This window comes from Chlorocebus sabaeus, chromosome 21 (assembly GCF_047675955.1).
Source record: "Chlorocebus sabaeus isolate Y175 chromosome 21, mChlSab1.0.hap1, whole genome shotgun sequence".
Taxonomy (NCBI): Eukaryota; Metazoa; Chordata; class Mammalia; order Primates; family Cercopithecidae; genus Chlorocebus; species Chlorocebus sabaeus.
The window spans coordinates 42,009,502-42,028,049 of NC_132924.1; the positions used below are offsets into that span (position 1 = coordinate 42,009,502).

The 18,548-nt window shown below is 36.6% G+C and overlaps 1 protein-coding gene across 4 annotated transcripts in view; it reads left to right on the plus strand.

Annotated features, from left to right (window-relative positions):
* The first annotated feature begins 519 nt into the window (after positions 1-519).
* Positions 520-18,548, plus strand: part of TMEM196 (transmembrane protein 196) — a 59,520-nt gene continuing 41,491 nt past the window's right edge. The window contains exon 1 of one of the 4 annotated variants that reach the window (XM_007981931.3): positions 520-1,848. In XM_007981931.3, coding sequence (XP_007980122.1) covers positions 1,684-1,848 — 165 coding nt within the window. In that variant the 5' untranslated portion in view covers positions 520-1,683. The remainder of the gene's footprint in view (positions 1,849-18,548) is intronic. The other 3 variants (XM_007981932.3, XM_007981933.3, XM_007981934.3) reach the window with 3 other exon arrangements.

Here is an 18,548-nt window from a genome sequence, read left to right on the forward strand (position 1 = left end):
TGTTCTATTTTCCTTCAGTCCATCTGCAACTGGAGAACCCAGTTTTTGAGAAAGATGACCCACACCCAGAACCCTCTCTTTATCCCACTTCCTAGATTTCCTTGATAGAATACCTTGAGATTTTTCATAAAACTAGAGTAATGAAAATGGGGTCTAAATACAGCGATCCCTAGACATCTAGACTCTCACAGGCATCAAAAGACAATGCAAAAATACCCCAGGCCAAGCTGGACTGGCCCCTGCCCTAAAGATTTTGATGAAAACAGAATGTCAAAAATAGTTGTGCATTAAGCCAGACGTGTTTTGTTTTGTTTTTGTTTTTGTTTTTGTTTTAATAATGCCTGTTCTAATGCATACACGTCTCTTGAATTGGGATGAGAATATATGATCCCAGCTCAGTTCGATCTAGCTATGCATCCTAGAACGTGTGGTCACGCTCCTAGAGGAAAGAAAGGGTCTGCGGCTGGAAAGGAACAAAATCACCCTGGAGGTGCGGCCCCAGTCAACTGCTTCTTGGCCCTCCGACACGGAAGGCGACAGGCTGTAATAGCCAGGAGTGGACATTCCTTGTAAGCAGGCTTAAATCTAGCTCTCCTAGACAGGGGAGTTCCTTGGTGAGGGGCCTTGAGAGTCCTAGTGACATTAGGAATCTGGCTTTTTCCACCCCTCTCCGTCTTTCTTTGCTCACTGCTCCCCCTACCCCGCGTACAAGCCAAAGAAAGTTTTTCTCAGAATGAGCCTGCGTTGACGTAGGCATCGCCTCCCCTCTCCGCTGGATAGAAGCCCAGAAAGGAGCCACGGGGAGAAGCGGAGGTAGGGGTCGCCTGGATTCCTGTTGCTGCGGTCCGGGGGCGGGGCGGATCAAAGGCCAGCCAAGAGTATTGGTCCTGGATCTACAAATACATCAGGCTCATTCCTCCTCCGTCAACCTCCTAAATCCCAATGAGGTCACAGCAATGAGAGAGAATCAGCTCGAGAGAGAGGGGGAGGAAGAGGACGACGACGAGGGAGAAGAAACCCAGACGGAAACAGGCCATCAGACAAGGTCGCTTTTTCTGGTGACATAGCAACTGTAAGGAGCGTGGTGCTGAATATCATCCGCCCGCTCTGCCTGGGGACCCAGAGACTTGCAGAAGCACTTTGCATTGCCACGAAAACAAAGGCGAGGAGACGAAAGGGAGAGGGAGAGAGAAGCTCGGAGCAGTTCCCTTTGGGTCTCCGGGAAGCAAAGCTCCTCTCGTCAGCAATGAAACAGAAGGAACCGTGTGAAAGGGTCTGGTAGGCTGAGGAGGGGCCGGGTTTCCCTGCGGAGATTTGGGACGCGACAGAACTCTGGACAGCGCCTGGGGAGCAGGGCTCGGAGCTCCCTGGGCTGCTCCAGGTTTCCGGCTCCTTAAAAGCCCTGGTACTGGTGTGCAATCTTCGCACCACCGAACCGAACCCAGGAAGATCCTTCTACGATCCCTATCTGAACGTGCCAGGAGGTGGAGCAGCTCCTTTGCCTCTGGTTCAGCCAGGGAAGGTCTTCGTTTCTGGAAATCCAGCCCTTGTGGATAATGCCTCGCTCTTGAAGAAAAGTTTTGGGATCTGGTAGGGGGTGGAGGGGTAAGGAGGATAGTGGAAGAAAAAAAGATAGATGGTTGGTTTCCCTCCCTGATCTGGAAGGAAGATGACCGAGGAAGGATGTGCACCAGCGGTCAGATTATCGGGAGCCTCTTGGTGCTTTCCGTGCTGGAGATAGGGCTGGGGGTGTCCAGTGTGGCCGTGGGGGCAGTCAGCTTCAGCCTGGCCCTCCGAGAGCACAAGCCGCAGCTCGGAGACTCGTCCCCGGTATGGAGCGGGGTGTGTGTACGTTGAGCCATTTCACTCTCTCTTTACCTCCTTACGGTGATGGTCAGGGTGTGCGCATTAGTCACTCCCTCCCTGGGAAACAAAATCGTAAATCTCTGGCTTGCATGTAGGTTCATGCTGACAGGCTATGCTTCTTTACATTGTCCTTTATTCATTTTTATTTATTTTTTTCCTTACTTGGCCTAAAGACCAAATTAAATGGCTTTGTTTAAAGGTGGGGGTGGGGGATTAGTTTTCAATGGCTGATTCTGCAAAGGGCTGCTCTGCCCAGTGGTGCTGTTCGTGAGGCGGGGGTAAGAGGGGTGTCACACCTGTCAAGGGCAGGCTCACTTAATCTTTTCTTCCTTCTACAAGGAAAATCAAAATAAGAGTGTTCCATCATTTTTCTGTATCAGGGAACAAGCAGAGAGAGTTATGCATTTATCACTGGGCAATAACGCCCAAGGTACACCAAAGGCAATACCAATAACAAAAAGAGAAATGTGGTGTGAGTGTGAAAGGAAGTTTGTGGGTGCATTTCATTCCAGAAAACATTGCTCTTAATTTTCCTGTGCTACATTCCTGATATTTCACCTCTGAAAACTCTTTTGTAAGTTCTAGACAGTAAGTTAGAAAAACAACTGGTAAGATGTGTAACAACATTCTAATTGGAGAATAATTCTGCTTACAGAGTACCAAACTGCTCAAAGAAACTGTGATAGTTTTCTCTAGGTCAGATGTCGGATTCAACAATCTTCTTTTTTGTTAGGGTGAATCTCCAAGAAAGCCTTAGAAACCCATTTCTTCCACCAATAATCAATAAAATAACTCAGCACCATTCCTAATGTGAATCTAATTGTGAAAACCAGTTTTTTCCTTCCTTCAAGCAACATAGCTTTCATATTTACTACAGAGACTATAAAGATGAATCAGAGCACTGTCTTAAAAAACTACTCCATAGTGGAGGAAACAAAATGGTACATCAGTAACTTTGCCAGCAATGAGAAATTAGAGTGTGACTTCAGAGAGATACAGAGGCAAAAAAGGAGGAGAAAGATTGAGGTGGTCAATGAAATATCCACAAAAGAAGTATTATTTTATTCTTGATCTTAGAAGTTTATCAAGACTTAGAATCGATGTACTGCAGTGTTAACTAATGCTTCACAGTGTAAGATCTGAAGCCATACTACCCGGTTGCAAATCCCAGATCTACCACTTACTTAGCTGGCTGACTAGCCAAAGTTTCCTTATCTATAAAATGGGGTCGTTAAAAGGAACAAATTAAATACAGTTGGCCCTCTCTATTCATAGGGGATTGGTTCCAGAGCGCTGTTGGTTACCAAAATCTGAGGATGCTGATATCTCTTATGTAAAATAGTGCAGCATTTGCATATAACCTAGGCACATCTTCTGATACACCTTACATCATCTCTAGATTACTTACAATACCTAAAACAATGTAAATGCTATGTAAATAGTTGTTATACTATATTTTCTTTGTATTATTGTTATTGTTGTATTTTTTTTCCCAAATATTTTCAATCAGAGGTTGGTTTGTACTCATGGATGCAGGACCTGGGAATACAAAGGGCTGACTGTAATGTTCTTAGTAAAGTGAAAGGAATGTAGTAAGCACTGAGTAAATATGAGCAGCTAATACTGAATGCACAGACTGGCAGTGGAGGGCGTGAGAAAAGACAGTCTTTCAGGCAGCATAGATGAAGGCAAAAAACTGGGACAGGTTGGGTTGTGGTCCAGGAAGAGTAGGCTCTTCTATTTTTCTGGGGCTTAGGTGTGTAAGAGGAAGATAAGGATAGAAAAAATGAATGGGGCCAGACCATAGGAGACTGTGTACCAGTTGGAGGCAACAGATTCACTTCCTCTTATTTCGAGTAATAATAATAACACCCATTCTTACTTCCCCTTCCCAAAGCGATACTGAGGAAATGCAGAAGAAAGCTAGGCAGAAAATTATTCATCTCTTTGCTAAATTATGAATTAAAAATCTGGATTATTTATGAATGCCAAATAAGATTTTACAATAATTAACCTGTCACAATACACATAGTCTACAATCGAACTACATTTTGATTACTGCTGTAAAACTCCTTTCAACACATTAATATCATTACTATAAGATTTCTGAATTAAATTTAAAAGGCAGTGGAAATAAAAGCTGCACTATAAAAGGATTATTTTTATACAGAGAGACCCTAAAATTGTAAGCTTTTTATCTAGGACAAGTGCACTAAGGCTTTAAGCAACTGCTGCATTTTGATTATTTGGCCCTGAACACAGAAATCCAAAAAAAAAAAAAAAAAAAAAAGGTGGCTCAAAAGTAAAGATAAGGGCTTAAAGTGTATGAGATGGATGCTTACACAGATTATTTCAAGGCACTATTTCATCTGATTAATCAGGCAGGGATGCTTCCTATGATAAATTTTTAAAATATGGGCAATTAGAAGGAAAAATCAGTTGACTATAATTTCATAAAGAACGAAAGCTATAGGTGTCATTATAGCATTTTTGTTTCTTCTTGATTCTTTGTTATAGCTGATATGGCCATCTACAATGAAAGCATAAAATCAGAGGCATAAGTGTTAGATAACAATTAATAAACATTGAGTAATATGCTTTGGAAAAGATATAGTCATGTGAATCACAACTGATGTAAAAGATTTATAGACAGGAAGTTAAATGCACAGAGTTCTGTTTCCAAGTTGCTGTGTGAAAGTCACTCTTCTCAGCCTCCAGTGCATCATCTATAATGGGAATGGACTGGGTTTAGCAGCACACAGATTTATAAATCCCTGAGAATTGTATTGCTGTAGGTTGAGATTTGGAAATCTAGAGATTTAAATGGTGGTATCCAGAACAAAATATGATGCTAAGTTGCATTTTATATATATTATGCTAAAATTCCATCCATCTATTAACATATCTGATATCTTATAAAACTTAATTTATTAAACAAACTTTTCTAAGCCTAGTTCTCCCATGTGTAAACCACAAGGTAGTATTTTTAAATATTTAAAAGTTTTCTTATCTAAATCATTTAATGTTTACAGGTTTTATTGCTTATTTTACTGGAGCATATTTGATTTATACATTATATCTTTATCTGCTTAAAAAATCTGATGTTTTGCTTCAGCAAAATTTACAGCATAAACAATGCACATACCTTTTCTGTAGACTCTTGGTTTACCATGGCAACAACTCAGCCAATTGTAGGATTTCGTTGAAATTCACCTCTGTACATTCTGATCTATATTATAGTAATCCAAATGAGGTGCCGTATATAAATTATAGCTGCTCCAAAGTATTATTTTTAATATTTAAGCTTTTAAAATTTATTTAATAAAAATGAAATAAAGTGAAAGAAACCTCTCAGTTACTGCAAATGTACACAATTTGAAGCTAGTGTGTCTCTAACCAGGTAATATATCATTTTTTCTTCCAGATCAAGTACTTAACAAAAGGGATTCATATCCTTTGGCATAAGATGAAAATGCTGCTCCTATGGCCCCCAAAAAATTACAAACATATTTTTATGCTCCATTTTAAAATTAACTTAAATTATACAAGTAATTTATAAATACATTCAAAATGTTTTTCAAAGTTATAACTAAAGTCCTCTTCCCTACTCCCTTATCAAAATTAGACACCATTATATTCTTATAGTTTCACAGACATTTCTCCATGAAGAAAAAATAGTTTTGATCTGGGCATATAAACCAATTTTCATCAGATTTTTTCATATAATAAAGCCCATTAACGGATTCTGTAGAGGCCAGGTAAAGAATCTCTTTCTTATACGATTCATACTCTCATTCTCAAATGCTGCTGATTGTCCACTGGGCATAAGCAGTTGGATGATTGACAATCAGATAAGTTAGGCAAGCCAAACTACTGGGAAATATAGTTATTATTTAGGGGGCCATACCATGCATCAAAAGAGATGTAAATATGTGTTCACTTCTGGTGTTGATAATGGTATAATAGAAAATATGGTGAGTTTTGTCACATTTTTATTTATTTGATGAATTTCTCATAGTCTAGATTCTGTTCACATATAAATGGCACATACTGGAATTTCTATCCAAAGTCCATGACAAAATCTACTTTGAGATTTTTGTTCTTATTCAAGGGTATAACTGATCTTGAAGTCTTTGTCCTAGAAACATTAAGAGATAACTAATAATATTTGCATCAGTCACCTACTAATTAACAGTTTGCTTGATAGAAACATCTAAACAAAGTCAAACCTTTTAATTTGGACATTTTTGCCTAAAATATCTTAGTTGGGTCTCTGTGTTGCCTTAATTATGAGCCGGATTATCCAATGTGTACTTTGAATAGAACCAAACTATCTAACTTTTTTGTATATTCATTTGGTCTTCACGCAACAATTAATCATACTGGTAGATTAATACAATCTGAAATGTCTCTCTTTGGCTTCAATAAAAGCTATAATAGATTTTCGTGTGTGTGTGTGTGTGTGTGTGTGTGTGTGCAAGTGCAAATTTAAACAGAGTTCAAAATAAAAATATATATCATATATGAGATACATATATGATACATATGTATAATCCTATATATATGATATAGATATATAATCCTATGTATATCTCATATATATATATATGATCCTATTCACGTAAATGGAATTTCTGTACCTAAATAACTAGGTCCAGCATTGGTCTAAATATTTAAATTTGCCTTAGTAATCTAGAGAAATTTTCTTGTGGCCACTCTACAGATAGATGTTTCAACGTGTAAAATGGACAGTGCCTTGATAATTAGACTCTCATTGAGCATATTTCTAGAAAAGAGAAAGAGAGAAAAAGCTGTGTGACAACTTTCCTCTGTAATGTACAAAGCCATGCAGTCCTTTAACTGCAGATCTAATCTATACATACTTCATTAAAATTAGACGACAATCAGATTAGATTCATACATCTCACTCAGTATAACTGTGTCAGTGGAAACATTTTATTTCTTCACCAAACCAGTCTCGTTATTCCTAAAAGGAGGAAAATATTAGTTCCTATTTCATGGAGTTCTTGTGAATCTCAGAAAACAATGTTTCTAAAGCTGCTAGTTCTGGGCCTGGCATAGAGTTAGTGATCAGTGAGCATCAGCTGCTGCTTTCTCTCCACTGGCCGGTGCTGCTCCTTGCCTGCCTGGGACCTAGAGTCCACTAATGGTGCTCTGGCTCTCAATATTTCTCCCACACCTTTCATCAACCTTAGTTCGACCCATTCTTTTTGTTTTCATTATTCCTGTACAGTATGTATCTAGTTAGGTTTTGATTTAATTAGGATAATTACATTAGCAACTATGAAAATGTACCAAAATATCTATATTAGAAAACTCTTGTAATATTTAGTTTAAAACCAAATGAGAAAACATAAAACACTTCTTCCTTTATTTTTCTTTTGGAGTGAGAGAGGGTGGTAGAAACTCTATCATAAAGATATTTGGTAATCAGATTAATAAGACAATTATATAAATTAGACAAATTGAATAGTGTGAATATGGTGACCATTATTTATGCCATAAAACAAAGTATTCAAAAAGCAGTTAGAACTATGTAAATACTTTTTGAAAAGTCAAAGTACAAATTAACACATCTAATAGATACTTAATATCTTAGATATTTAGTAAATAAAGATACTTAATATCTTAGAAACTTGAACTGCCTGAAGAGTAGCTCTACAAGCCATGTTTATTACATGATGTATTATTCACAGATACCTCAATTAAATACCTAGATTTCAACAATGACTATTTTAACCTTAACTGGTGCCCATGATTTATTAGTACCAATAGTAAAACTCCCAAGAAGCAATTCTAAGTTCCATTAGTTTGTAATCTATTGTTAAATATTGAATAAAACTATGTGGTCAAGGCAAAAAGAAAATATTAATGGTTAAATAAATAGATCAGCTTGGGAGATAGAGTGCCCTAATCTATTTATCCTGTAGAAATAATGCTAGACATGAGTTATTAATAGTTAACTAATGTCCAGATGCTTCCATATGTACTACTATTTCTAATTTTAACAACTTTGTGAAAATGTGGTATTTTATAAAGTTTAAGTAGAAAAAGGAACTTACCTTGGTTCCACTGTTATTTAATCAGCTGAGTCAGTACTTTAAGTCAGAGCAATATTGTTTCAAAGTCTGTACTTTTTCTATTGTGTTGTGTGGAACTTTGGAAATTTTCATGAAAAAGTCTTTCACTGAGGCCCGACCTCATTAGTTGCTCCCCATCCTTGAATATATGTACCAGGCAGGATACCTTAAAGGCTAAGTCTCAATCATTCCTTTTGTCTATTTTCCAGAAGAGACTAGCATAGTCAATCAATCAACAAGCACAACCCCCATGTTACCAGAATTTTGCATCTAAGATATTGGACCTAAATTGTTCCTGCCATCAAGGCTTAAGACTTAGTGTTAAATTATGAATCTCAAACTATCCTTAAATATTATAAGGGCTAGTCAGTATCGCACATGACAACAAATTTAAACAGAGTTCAAAATAAAAGGTATAAGCAAGAGATCACTTTCTCTTCATCTAAGCCTTGGAGACAGAATAGGTTTCCAGTGGGCAGAGGACGTAAGGTGTGCAAAGCAAAACTATTAACATTCGTACAGTCATGGAGAAGAGGTAAAGGCAATAAAATGGAATTTTTGTGGGTCACTGAGGGTATCAGCCTTGTTAGGGCAAGATATGTTCATGTAAAAACTGCCAAATGAAGATCTGCCTCTTCTAAATAAGATGGTACCAGTCTTGAAAAGGTCCTGAAAGAATGGCAAGACTAGTCTGCTCTTGATACCCTACTAGGCTTGGAGAGCTCTATTGGGTAGAACTTGACAATCATGAGGTCAAGGCAGTTAAGCCCAGGCAATGCTGCTCAATTTCCAGGAAAAATGCCAGCTGGGTTCTGAGATGTACATCCTGGATCAAAAGAAAGACTTGAGGAAATCCTTGAAATTGAGAAAATGTAAATTTACCATCACAAATCTAACCACATTTTCAAATGTCATTCCTGTTGATGGTAGATTTTTAAACTTGTAAATTTCTTATGTTCAGTGAATCTCACAGCTGGCTGGCATATAAAAATAGAAATTTGTGCATTTAAGTGGAGATACTGGCATAATACAAAGAAATGAGAATAGGTTTGGGAGCTATTAAGATCTGGGTTCACATTCTACCTCTAGCACTTTTTTATTGTTTAGGCTTGAGTGAGTTACATTATCTCACGGAACAATCAGTTAATTCATCTGCAAAATAGAAATACCACCACTTATCTCACGGAGATGTTCTAAAAATTAAATGTGATAGTTATATTAAAGTATTCAATATACACATTAGATATTTACTAACCATGTCTGATCCACAACAATGGGATGCATGTTTTTGCCCCTTTTCTGGAAAATCTATAATCTGCGTGTGGTTTCTATTTGTCATTTATAGACATATTTTATTTTTATACATTTATGAAGAGGATCTAGTTGTAAGACCATTGATTAAATTGACCTTGGACTCTAGGCTTGCTAACATTTAGGTCATATACCCTCTCTTAGAAACTGTTTACTCTATATAACTGATTTTGTTCCCTAGTAATAGTTGTGATTTGGTGTGCATGTTCCAGAGTCCCAGGAATAATTGTTTTAGGTCAATGTTGGAATAACAAGGTATGATTTTTGTTTATTCCACTAAACAGAGACGTATGTTTGATTTTCGTGTTATATTTGGCAGGCTTTTTGAATTCTTAGTTGCCTTCTTTTTTAATTTGTACCCTGCCAATTATTTTTCCATATGGATCATTCTGAGGAATTAAAATAATATCAATGATGTTAATAACAGCAATGGCAGCTTACATTTATAATAAACCATATTGCCTAAGAAATCCAACTGCTCTCATTACACCATTTATCCCAGCAGATAAATTTCTTCACTTAAGGGATGAGAGACTAAAGGATTTAGGATTTAGTGATTTAAGATCAGAAAGTGAAACCAGTAACAGAAGTAGGATAAAAATCAAAATCACCTAAAGAGAGAAATATGTGTAGGAGTCTGTGTGTGCACACCCAGGCACAGAGAAGGTAAAAAGATAAGCAATTCCTAAGAAAAAGTTGGTAATTGTCATTGATATGCAATTGAAGCTGCATTTTTAGGCTGCTATTACCCTGCCGTGGGGCCAAGTTCCCAATGCCATGACCGTCTGTGCAGCTATGTTTGTTTCCATAACTGGCTAGCTTTCAGAAACCACCACGCATGTTGGATGAACATTCATCTGTTGTGTTGGCAATTCTTGGGAAGAGCATAACTTCCATTCTTTAATCCCCTAGGGTCATTGGCTATTTTCAAATATGTAAGAACAGGTCACAAATCAGACTCAAAGCTAGCACAACTCAAGGGAGTAATTTTTTTTCTTTCTCCTTCACTAAATTCATCATCTACATTTTAAATCCTATTATAGTTTCCACATCTTTCAAGTTGTGAGCTTTTTATTTGAATGTTGTCCTAGGCTATATCCAAGTACATTTTAGTCATATTTGATATGAAAGAATCTTAAACATAAAATACAAGCAAAATAATGTAAATTGGAGTAACCTACATTAATATAAAACTACTTTAAGTGACATAAATACATTTATTAAATTGTTATGAACTATATAATACAGAGGTTCTGCACAAGTATATAAAAAGTTTAAGCTACTGCAGTAACTAGAAAATTATTGATAACATTATCCATACATTAATGCTTAATATTAATCACATTCCTTTTTACTACCCTCTAGAAGTAATCACTATTATAAAGGTTTATATGAATTTGATTTTAAAATTTATTTATTATATTTGACTAAGATAATAAAAAGTTTAACTCCAAAGAGAAACTCTTCTGATTTTTTTTTACTACTATCTATGAGATGGGTTTTCTTTTGTTTTAAGAGCCTATGTGAATAATGACTATAACTAAGATTTATTTAGAAAAAATGACATTTAAATATACTGCAAATTCAAAGTTCCCCTTATATAAAATTCACAAGTTTGGTTATGATTTTTCTGTCACTTTTGAAGTAGAAACAGCTCTAACACCTAAAAGCCTTATTTATTTAGCATGCTCAAAATATTCAAGAGATCATTTTTTAAAAAAGAAAAAACTATCACAAAACAGAATTGGAAAAGAACACAATGCATAATGCATTAAAAACAAGAAAGATTCATTACATGAACACTGAGGGGGAGATGTGAAGAACTTGCATTCTGAGAATTAAGGCTGATTTGTTCGGTGCACTGAAAGATTTGGGTCCTGGGCCAGTTTGAAGTTTCTGAGATTTTTTTGGACTTGGATTTATTTAGAAGTGTGTGCATGCTTATTAGCTACATGCTATGTCTGGTGATTTCTTCTGAAATTTATTCTTAAGTTCATCTTTCCTTCAGTTACTTCAGTCTCTGAAAAGGTTTCTGTCACTATCTGATGTGTATTTTCATTTAACACCATGAAACTATTCTTTCCATCTCTCTCTTGAGTGCTTCTGGTTTAATTTCTGTTTGCTGTGGTTGTATCTTATCTCATCTGGTCTGCTAAGCCACCAAGATGGCTGGTGTTAATGGAGGAACGCCTTATCACATAAACATGTCTGTTGTACATTTTATCATCTTGGGATTTTATTTTTCTATGAAGTTGATCATATGTGTGAGAGGTTATATCTCTTTTGATAAAAGATGTACATTACCCTTTTCCAGTTAAACTGATGGTGAAATTTTCTGTAGTGGAAGAAACATGGTGTATGGAACTATATTCCTTACATTATTTCACTCCTTCATTATAGTTTAAAAAATAAGAAATTAGTTTGAGTTTAAGGAAAAAAGAACATTGCATAATTAACAGGGTTTTCCATGGACTAAGAAAAGAAAGAAATATAAATAGGAAGATGGAAAGTGGCTTCTTTTGAAGATGTACACTACGCTAAAATTGCAGAAGAACTGGGAGAGGGGAAAGCTGAAAGCTAAGACCACCGAGAAGATCTGTAAATCTAATAAAGGCAAGGAAGGTCCAGGGACCTGGATTGTGAGCCCAGGGAGTGGGATCCGCAGGGATTAGGCTTATGAAGATGAGGCCAAGTCAACGTTGAGGTCAATGGCAATAACACTTGATGGGCCTTAATTCTGTAGTCCACACTGGGTTGGGATGAGACAAAAGGGGAAAAGACAGCGTGGTGTGGAAGAAAGCTCTGCGGGACTCCAGGAGCGCAAGCTTCTGTTGTCACTCTCATGAGCCACCCACTTACATTCCTCGGTTCTCTTTCTTGTTAGATTTAGTGAACAAATATTGATTCCATGGCTACTGTGTTCTATATTGTGATTTTGGTCCTGAGAGTCTAGCAGTAAATAAAATAACCATAATCCCTGATCTTCTGATGCTTAATTCAAAAAGAAATATAGACAATGACTAAATAATACACTAAGTAAAATTAAAGATTGTGCTATGTTAAACAAGAAAATAGGCCGGGCGCAGTGGCTCACGCCTATAATCCCAGCATTTTGGGAGGCCGAGGCAGGCAGATCGCTTGAGGTTGGGAGTTTGAGACCAACCTGGCCGACATGATGAAACCTCATCTCTACTAAAAATACAAAAATTAGCTGGGCATGGTGGCACATGTCTGTAATCCCAGCTACTTGGGAGATGGAGGCAGGAGAATCACTTGAACCCAGGAGGCAGAGGTTGCAGTGAGCCAAGAACATGCCACTGCACTCCAGCCTGGGCAATAGAGCAAGAGACTCCATCTCAAAAAAAAAAAAAAAAAAAAAAAAAAAAGGAAAATATATAGGCTTATGAAGAATATAAAATAACTTTATTAACATTGGGGAAATCGGAAAAGCATCTCTAAGGAAGCAATATTTTCTCAAGAATGATGAGACATTAACCAGACATACAGAGGGAAGAGCATTGTTTCATGCAGAGGAATAGCATGAGTAAAGATGCTGAGATAGGAAAGCTTTGGTGTGTTTGAGAAACTGAATGAAGTTAGGATAACTGAAGTATGACCTGAGGAGGAGGAGGTAGAAGGCATTGGGTGAGATAACGAGGTAAACAGGGGTAAAAATTAGAACTTTATATACATGCTACAATATTTAGATTTTTCCCTAATTATAAAAGGATCTATTGAAAGCTTTTGAGCAGGAAATGGACAAGATTATAAAGGTCATTCTGGTTTTCAGTTTAGAAAATATATTGATGTCACACAAGAAGTCACAGGTGTAGTTAGGAGGCTATTAAGATGTATGATACAATGGTTACTGCAGTGAAAGTGGAGGTGGTAAAAAACAGAAGCATAGATATTTACTTGATAAGACTTTGTGTCTTGTGTTCAATTTTATGCCATTATAGAAGGGATGTATTAAGAATAACTACCAGATTCTGAGATCAAGCAAATGATAGAATCGAGTTTCTATTTACTCTTTTGAGAAGTAGATGATTAGAAAAGAGAAAAACTCTGTGTGCATGTGTGTGTGCGCATGCATGTGTGTGTGTGCATGTGTGTGTGCGCATGCATGTGTGTGTGTGCATGTGTGTGTGTCTGGTGTAGGATGGGAGATCAAGAATCTGTTTGTGACCTGTGAGAGTAGAGATGCTCGTGAGATATCAAAATGGAGAGATGTTGTGGACTATCAGATAAATAGGTCTAGAGTTCAGAAGAAAGGGCTGTGCTAGAAATATCAATGTGGGAGTAATTAGTAAATACAAAATATTTTTAAGGTCATATGTTTGGTTGAAACCACCCAAATAAAGCTTTTAGTTACTATAATATTTAGAGGCTAGATAGAAATGAGGAACGAGAAAAAAGGTACTGAGAAGTTTGGCCAGAGAGATATGCTGAGGACCAGAAGAGTGGTGTAAGAAAAGACCAAAGGAGAGACTTCCTTGTAAGATGAAGGCTGAAACATGGTGGTTATTGTTTGCTTTTGCAAGAGTAGCTGAAGTAAGGTAACAGGAATATAAGTCAGGCTAAAGTGTGCTGAAAATATAATGGGAAATAAGAATCTAGAAATTGTAAACAAGAGGCTTAGTGGTGAAGGGAGATGGGTTCTGTAGAGAGATAGAGCGATAGACTTTGGAGTTAAGTAAGTTTTCTATTTTTAGGGGAGATTTTGGAACACGTTTACATGCCAATGTGAATAATGGGGTACAAAGGGATAAAATAAATATGTAAAGAGAAAAAGTCTTTAAGAGCTAAAGGGGGAGTTTTTTTGTTAAGTCTCGTCTTTGTCTATTGTATAAAAAGAGAGCAAGTCAAGTATGAGTGAAGATGATGCAGGCTAAAGTATGAGGAAGTCAAGTATGAGTGAAGATGCACATTAAATGACCAATGCAGCGAGGAGTCTTGGACAGCTTCTGCCTTTTTGTGTAGGCTGAGACTCTAGCAATCAATAGCTGAGGGTAAACAAGACATAGAATTCTGAGTATGTGGGCACTGAAAGCATCATTAAAATGTTTTCTCTTCCTATCGGTTGAGAATTATAATTGAGTCATGCAACAAACTAGAGATTTAGAAATAACTTATTCTAAATTCATCATTCCACAAATAAGTAAACTTAAGTCCAGAGAATCAGGCTAGCTGTAGAACTAGGACCAGAGTCCGAATCACCTATTTTTTTATTTAAACATTATTTCTACAGATGACTCAAAATATTAAGTATCCTTGAAATAATCTTTCAACCAAAAGGAAAATGCAGTTATCTGGCCACTACCCAAAACTGAGCAGAAATGATCCCAAATTATTAGCAGTGCTAAATCATAATGGAAATATAATTAGTATGTTAACAGATTTCAGGGGTTTCTACCTGTTTGGAAGTTTCAAAGAAATGGCTTTCCACACCAATTTTGGCATGTTTTCCATGGTGCTTTTCCAGACCATCTGAGAAATGGAAGCTAATTTTTAGAAGCTAATATTTTCCAAACCCACAAGAGCTATTGATCAATTTGGATAAGTAAGTGAATTGCCTTCAAGGAGGTTTTTTAAAAACAGAGTCCAAAGCTCATTTATCAAGCAGTGAACATTCAAAACTTTGGACGGGAAATGTCAAAGTCATTTGGCTATTAATGTTTGCTATCTGAGCATTTTCTTTTTAATTCAAACATATAGGAATCAAAATTTATAAATTTACTACACCACTTGCCTGGAGTTCTTAGTAAAACAACATGCATATATATAAAAAGAGCTTCATCCAACACTATATTAAAAGATAAATGCCTTTTAATCATGATATATGTTTAAAAAGGTAACCTTTTTAACGCTTTTATTTTTAACCATGGATAGAGTGAAGCATATTTACTAGTGATAGGGTGGGCTGTTTTCTAATACAAAAGTAAGAAACTAAAATATCATTATAAAAGGCAAGCAATATTAATTAATTTTATATGCCAATCACTTATAATTAAAGTAAAATATTTTCTCAAAGGATCAGTTATTTTGGAGAAAAAAAAGGAGTAACTTTAACTCATGATTTTGCTAATGTCTTTTCAGCTCCAGCCAAGCTATCTCGCTAAACCTCTTAGACCCTCAGACCTTCAGACTAGTCTTTTAGAGAGACCCATGAGGGTCTACAAAATACTAAGATGAAGGCATTGGCCGGACGTTGGGGCTCATACTTGTAATTCCAGCACTTTGGGAGGCCAAGGCGGGTGGATCAATTGAGGTCAGGAGTTCCAGACTAGCCTGGCCAACATGGTGAAACCCCATCTCAACTAAAAATACAAAAAGAAAAAAAAAAAATAGCTGGGCATGGTGACGCGCACCTATAGTCCCAGCTGCTTGGGTGGCTGAGGTGAGAGAATCGCTTGAACCTCGGAGGTGGAGGTTGCAGTGAGCCAAGATTGTGCCACTGTACTCCAGCCTGGGTGACAAAGTGAGACTTCATCTCAAAAAAAAAAAAAAAGAAAAAAAGTATTGACTGCAATATAAGATGCAAGTTTTGGGGGTATTACGCTATAGGTTATCAGAAAACTTATGCAGGTTAAACAGTAAACTGCCTTTAGAGCTAATTTAGGAAAACATTGTATTTTCTGAGTGACAAGATATTTGGGAAGAAACTTGTCTTTTCTTGACTTGTAGCCATAGTGCATCATCTAGACTTGGTCAAATGTAGTAGCCACTAGCCACATGTGGCTATTGAGCACCTGAAACGTGGCTAGTCTGAATTAAGATGTGCTGCATACTATTCACAATAGCAAAGCCCTGGAATTAACCTAATTGCCCATCAATGATGGACTGGATAAAGAAAATGTGATACATATATACCTGGGATACTATGCAGATGTAAAAAGGAACAAGATCATGTCTTTTGCAGGACATGGATGGAGCTGGAGGCCATTATCCTCAGCAAACTAACACAGGAACAGAAAACCAAATACCACATGTTCTCACTTATAAGTGAGCTAATGTCTTTTAATAAGAGCTTTTAATAAGAGCTCACTTTTAAAGTGAACGAATAAGACATTAGCTCACTTGTAAGAGAGCTAAATGATAAGAACATATGGACTCATAGAGGGAAACAACACACACTGGGGCCTTTCAGAGGGTGGAAGGTGGGAGGAGGGAGAGGATCAGGAAAAATAACTAACGAGTCTAGGCTTAAGACTTGGTTGAGGAAAATAATTTATGCCACAAGCAACCATGACACAAGTTTACTCATATAACGAACCTGCAGATGTACCCCTGCACATGTAACTTTTAAAATAAAAGTTTAGAAAACAAAGATGTGCTGCAGGTAAAAAATACACACTAGATTTCAAAGACTGAGTATGGAAAAGAGAATGTAAAATGTCTCAAGTCGTTTTATGTTGATTACATGGAAAAATGATGATACTTTTTATAGGTTAAATAAACTATATTATTGAAATTAATTCCCCCTTTTGATCTTTTAATGTAACTACTAAAAAGTATAGTTATATATGTCGTTTGCATTGTGGCTTACATTAGATTTCTATTGCATAGCTTTTGTATGAATACATTTTTTTGATCAAAAGAAATGAGTCAAGAAACTTCATTTTTTAAAATATAGAGAGAGAGTCTCACTCTGTCTTCCAGGCTGGAGTCTGGAGTGCAGTGGCACAATCTTGGCTCACTGCAACCTCTGCCCACCAGGCTCAAGCGATTCTTATACCTCAGCCTCCTGAGTAGCTGGGATTACAGGCATATGTCAGCATGCCTGGTTAATTTTTATATTTTTAGTGGAGACAGGGTTTTGCCATGTTGGCCAGGCTGGTCTCAAACTACTGGCCACAAGTGATCTGCCTGCCTCAGCCTCCCAAAGTGCTGGAATATAGGCATGAGCCACCACGCCTGACCTTATGTTTTGTTTTGCTAAGACATTAACTAGAGATGAGGAAAGTCTTTAAGACAATTCGTGTTATTTTTTTGGCATAGTCATGAACTGGAAAGGCAGAATTGGCTTATTTGCCTTGTAGAGACACCAGAAACAGGTGTTACAGTACAGCATTTCCCAAAATAAACCGCTAAATTACTTGTACCCATGACACAGGACTTCCAATCTTATGTTTTTATGAGTAAAACCAAAGACTCTCTGTTACTTTTTATTCGTGGGATTTCAAGTATAGTATAATCTGGCAAGTACCAAAAGTGTTCCAGGCAAGGGAAGGCTATTTCCCACTTCTCCCACCGAACTGAAATTCACTCACTCATCAATCTATTCATCATCGAATATTCACTGAAATTTTTGTATGCACAGGTCTCATGTTAGTGATAAAGGTTGAATATATATTTTAATAGCACTCGATCAGAAGGAGTTTAAAACCTTTTGCAATGACAGATATATAATTAATAATTACCAGAAAGTATGATCAGTGCATCAGTGTTAAAATGTGCTTTAAAACAATATTTTGTTAGATTTTAACTAAGAATAAGTAGAAAGGTTAAAGAAAGCATCACAAATAAAGTTAATAATTGCACTGAACCTTGATATTCAAAAAGAAATTTTTCCCATGGAAGGAGGAAAATAAATATTTATTAACACCTGCCATGTACCATAACCCAAGATTGAGCACTTTCACATGAATTGTCCCTCTAAGACCATAATTACATGATATTAACATTAGTCTCCTTATTCTTATAAAAAGAATGGAGAGAATCATTTCATTATAAATAATATGTGCTGTATCAGCTGTGATTTTCATCACGGTAGACACCGAAGAAATGCCTGCTAAAAATGAGTGGGAAAAAATAGGGTTACATAGATTAGTGATCAGAAAATGTCAGAGCTGGAGGAGATTCACAATTCTATCTGATCCAAGTCCTTCTTTTTAAAGATAAAGCCCAGAGAATTAATTGACTTGCTTAAGGTAAATAAATAACAAAGGAGGACAGAACTGCCACCTAGAGGTTCTGTTCTGAATTGCAGAACTTTCTTTTTTTCTTTTTTCTTTTTTTTTTTTTTTTAATCGTTCATGGCCACAAGTAGTTAGTTGACAAGCTTTTAGCCCATAACTACAGAAGACAATTTCATCAAAACCTGCACTCTGATAACAACACACTTCAAACCATGCTCATGACTTATTGCAAGCTTTCAGCTTACTTGTAAGATTCCTGTTTGTATTCTACTGATTAGAGCTGTAATTATAATATTAACATTTAATCATATTCTCTTTTTGGAAATTCTGATGATTTTTTTCACCTGCTTTC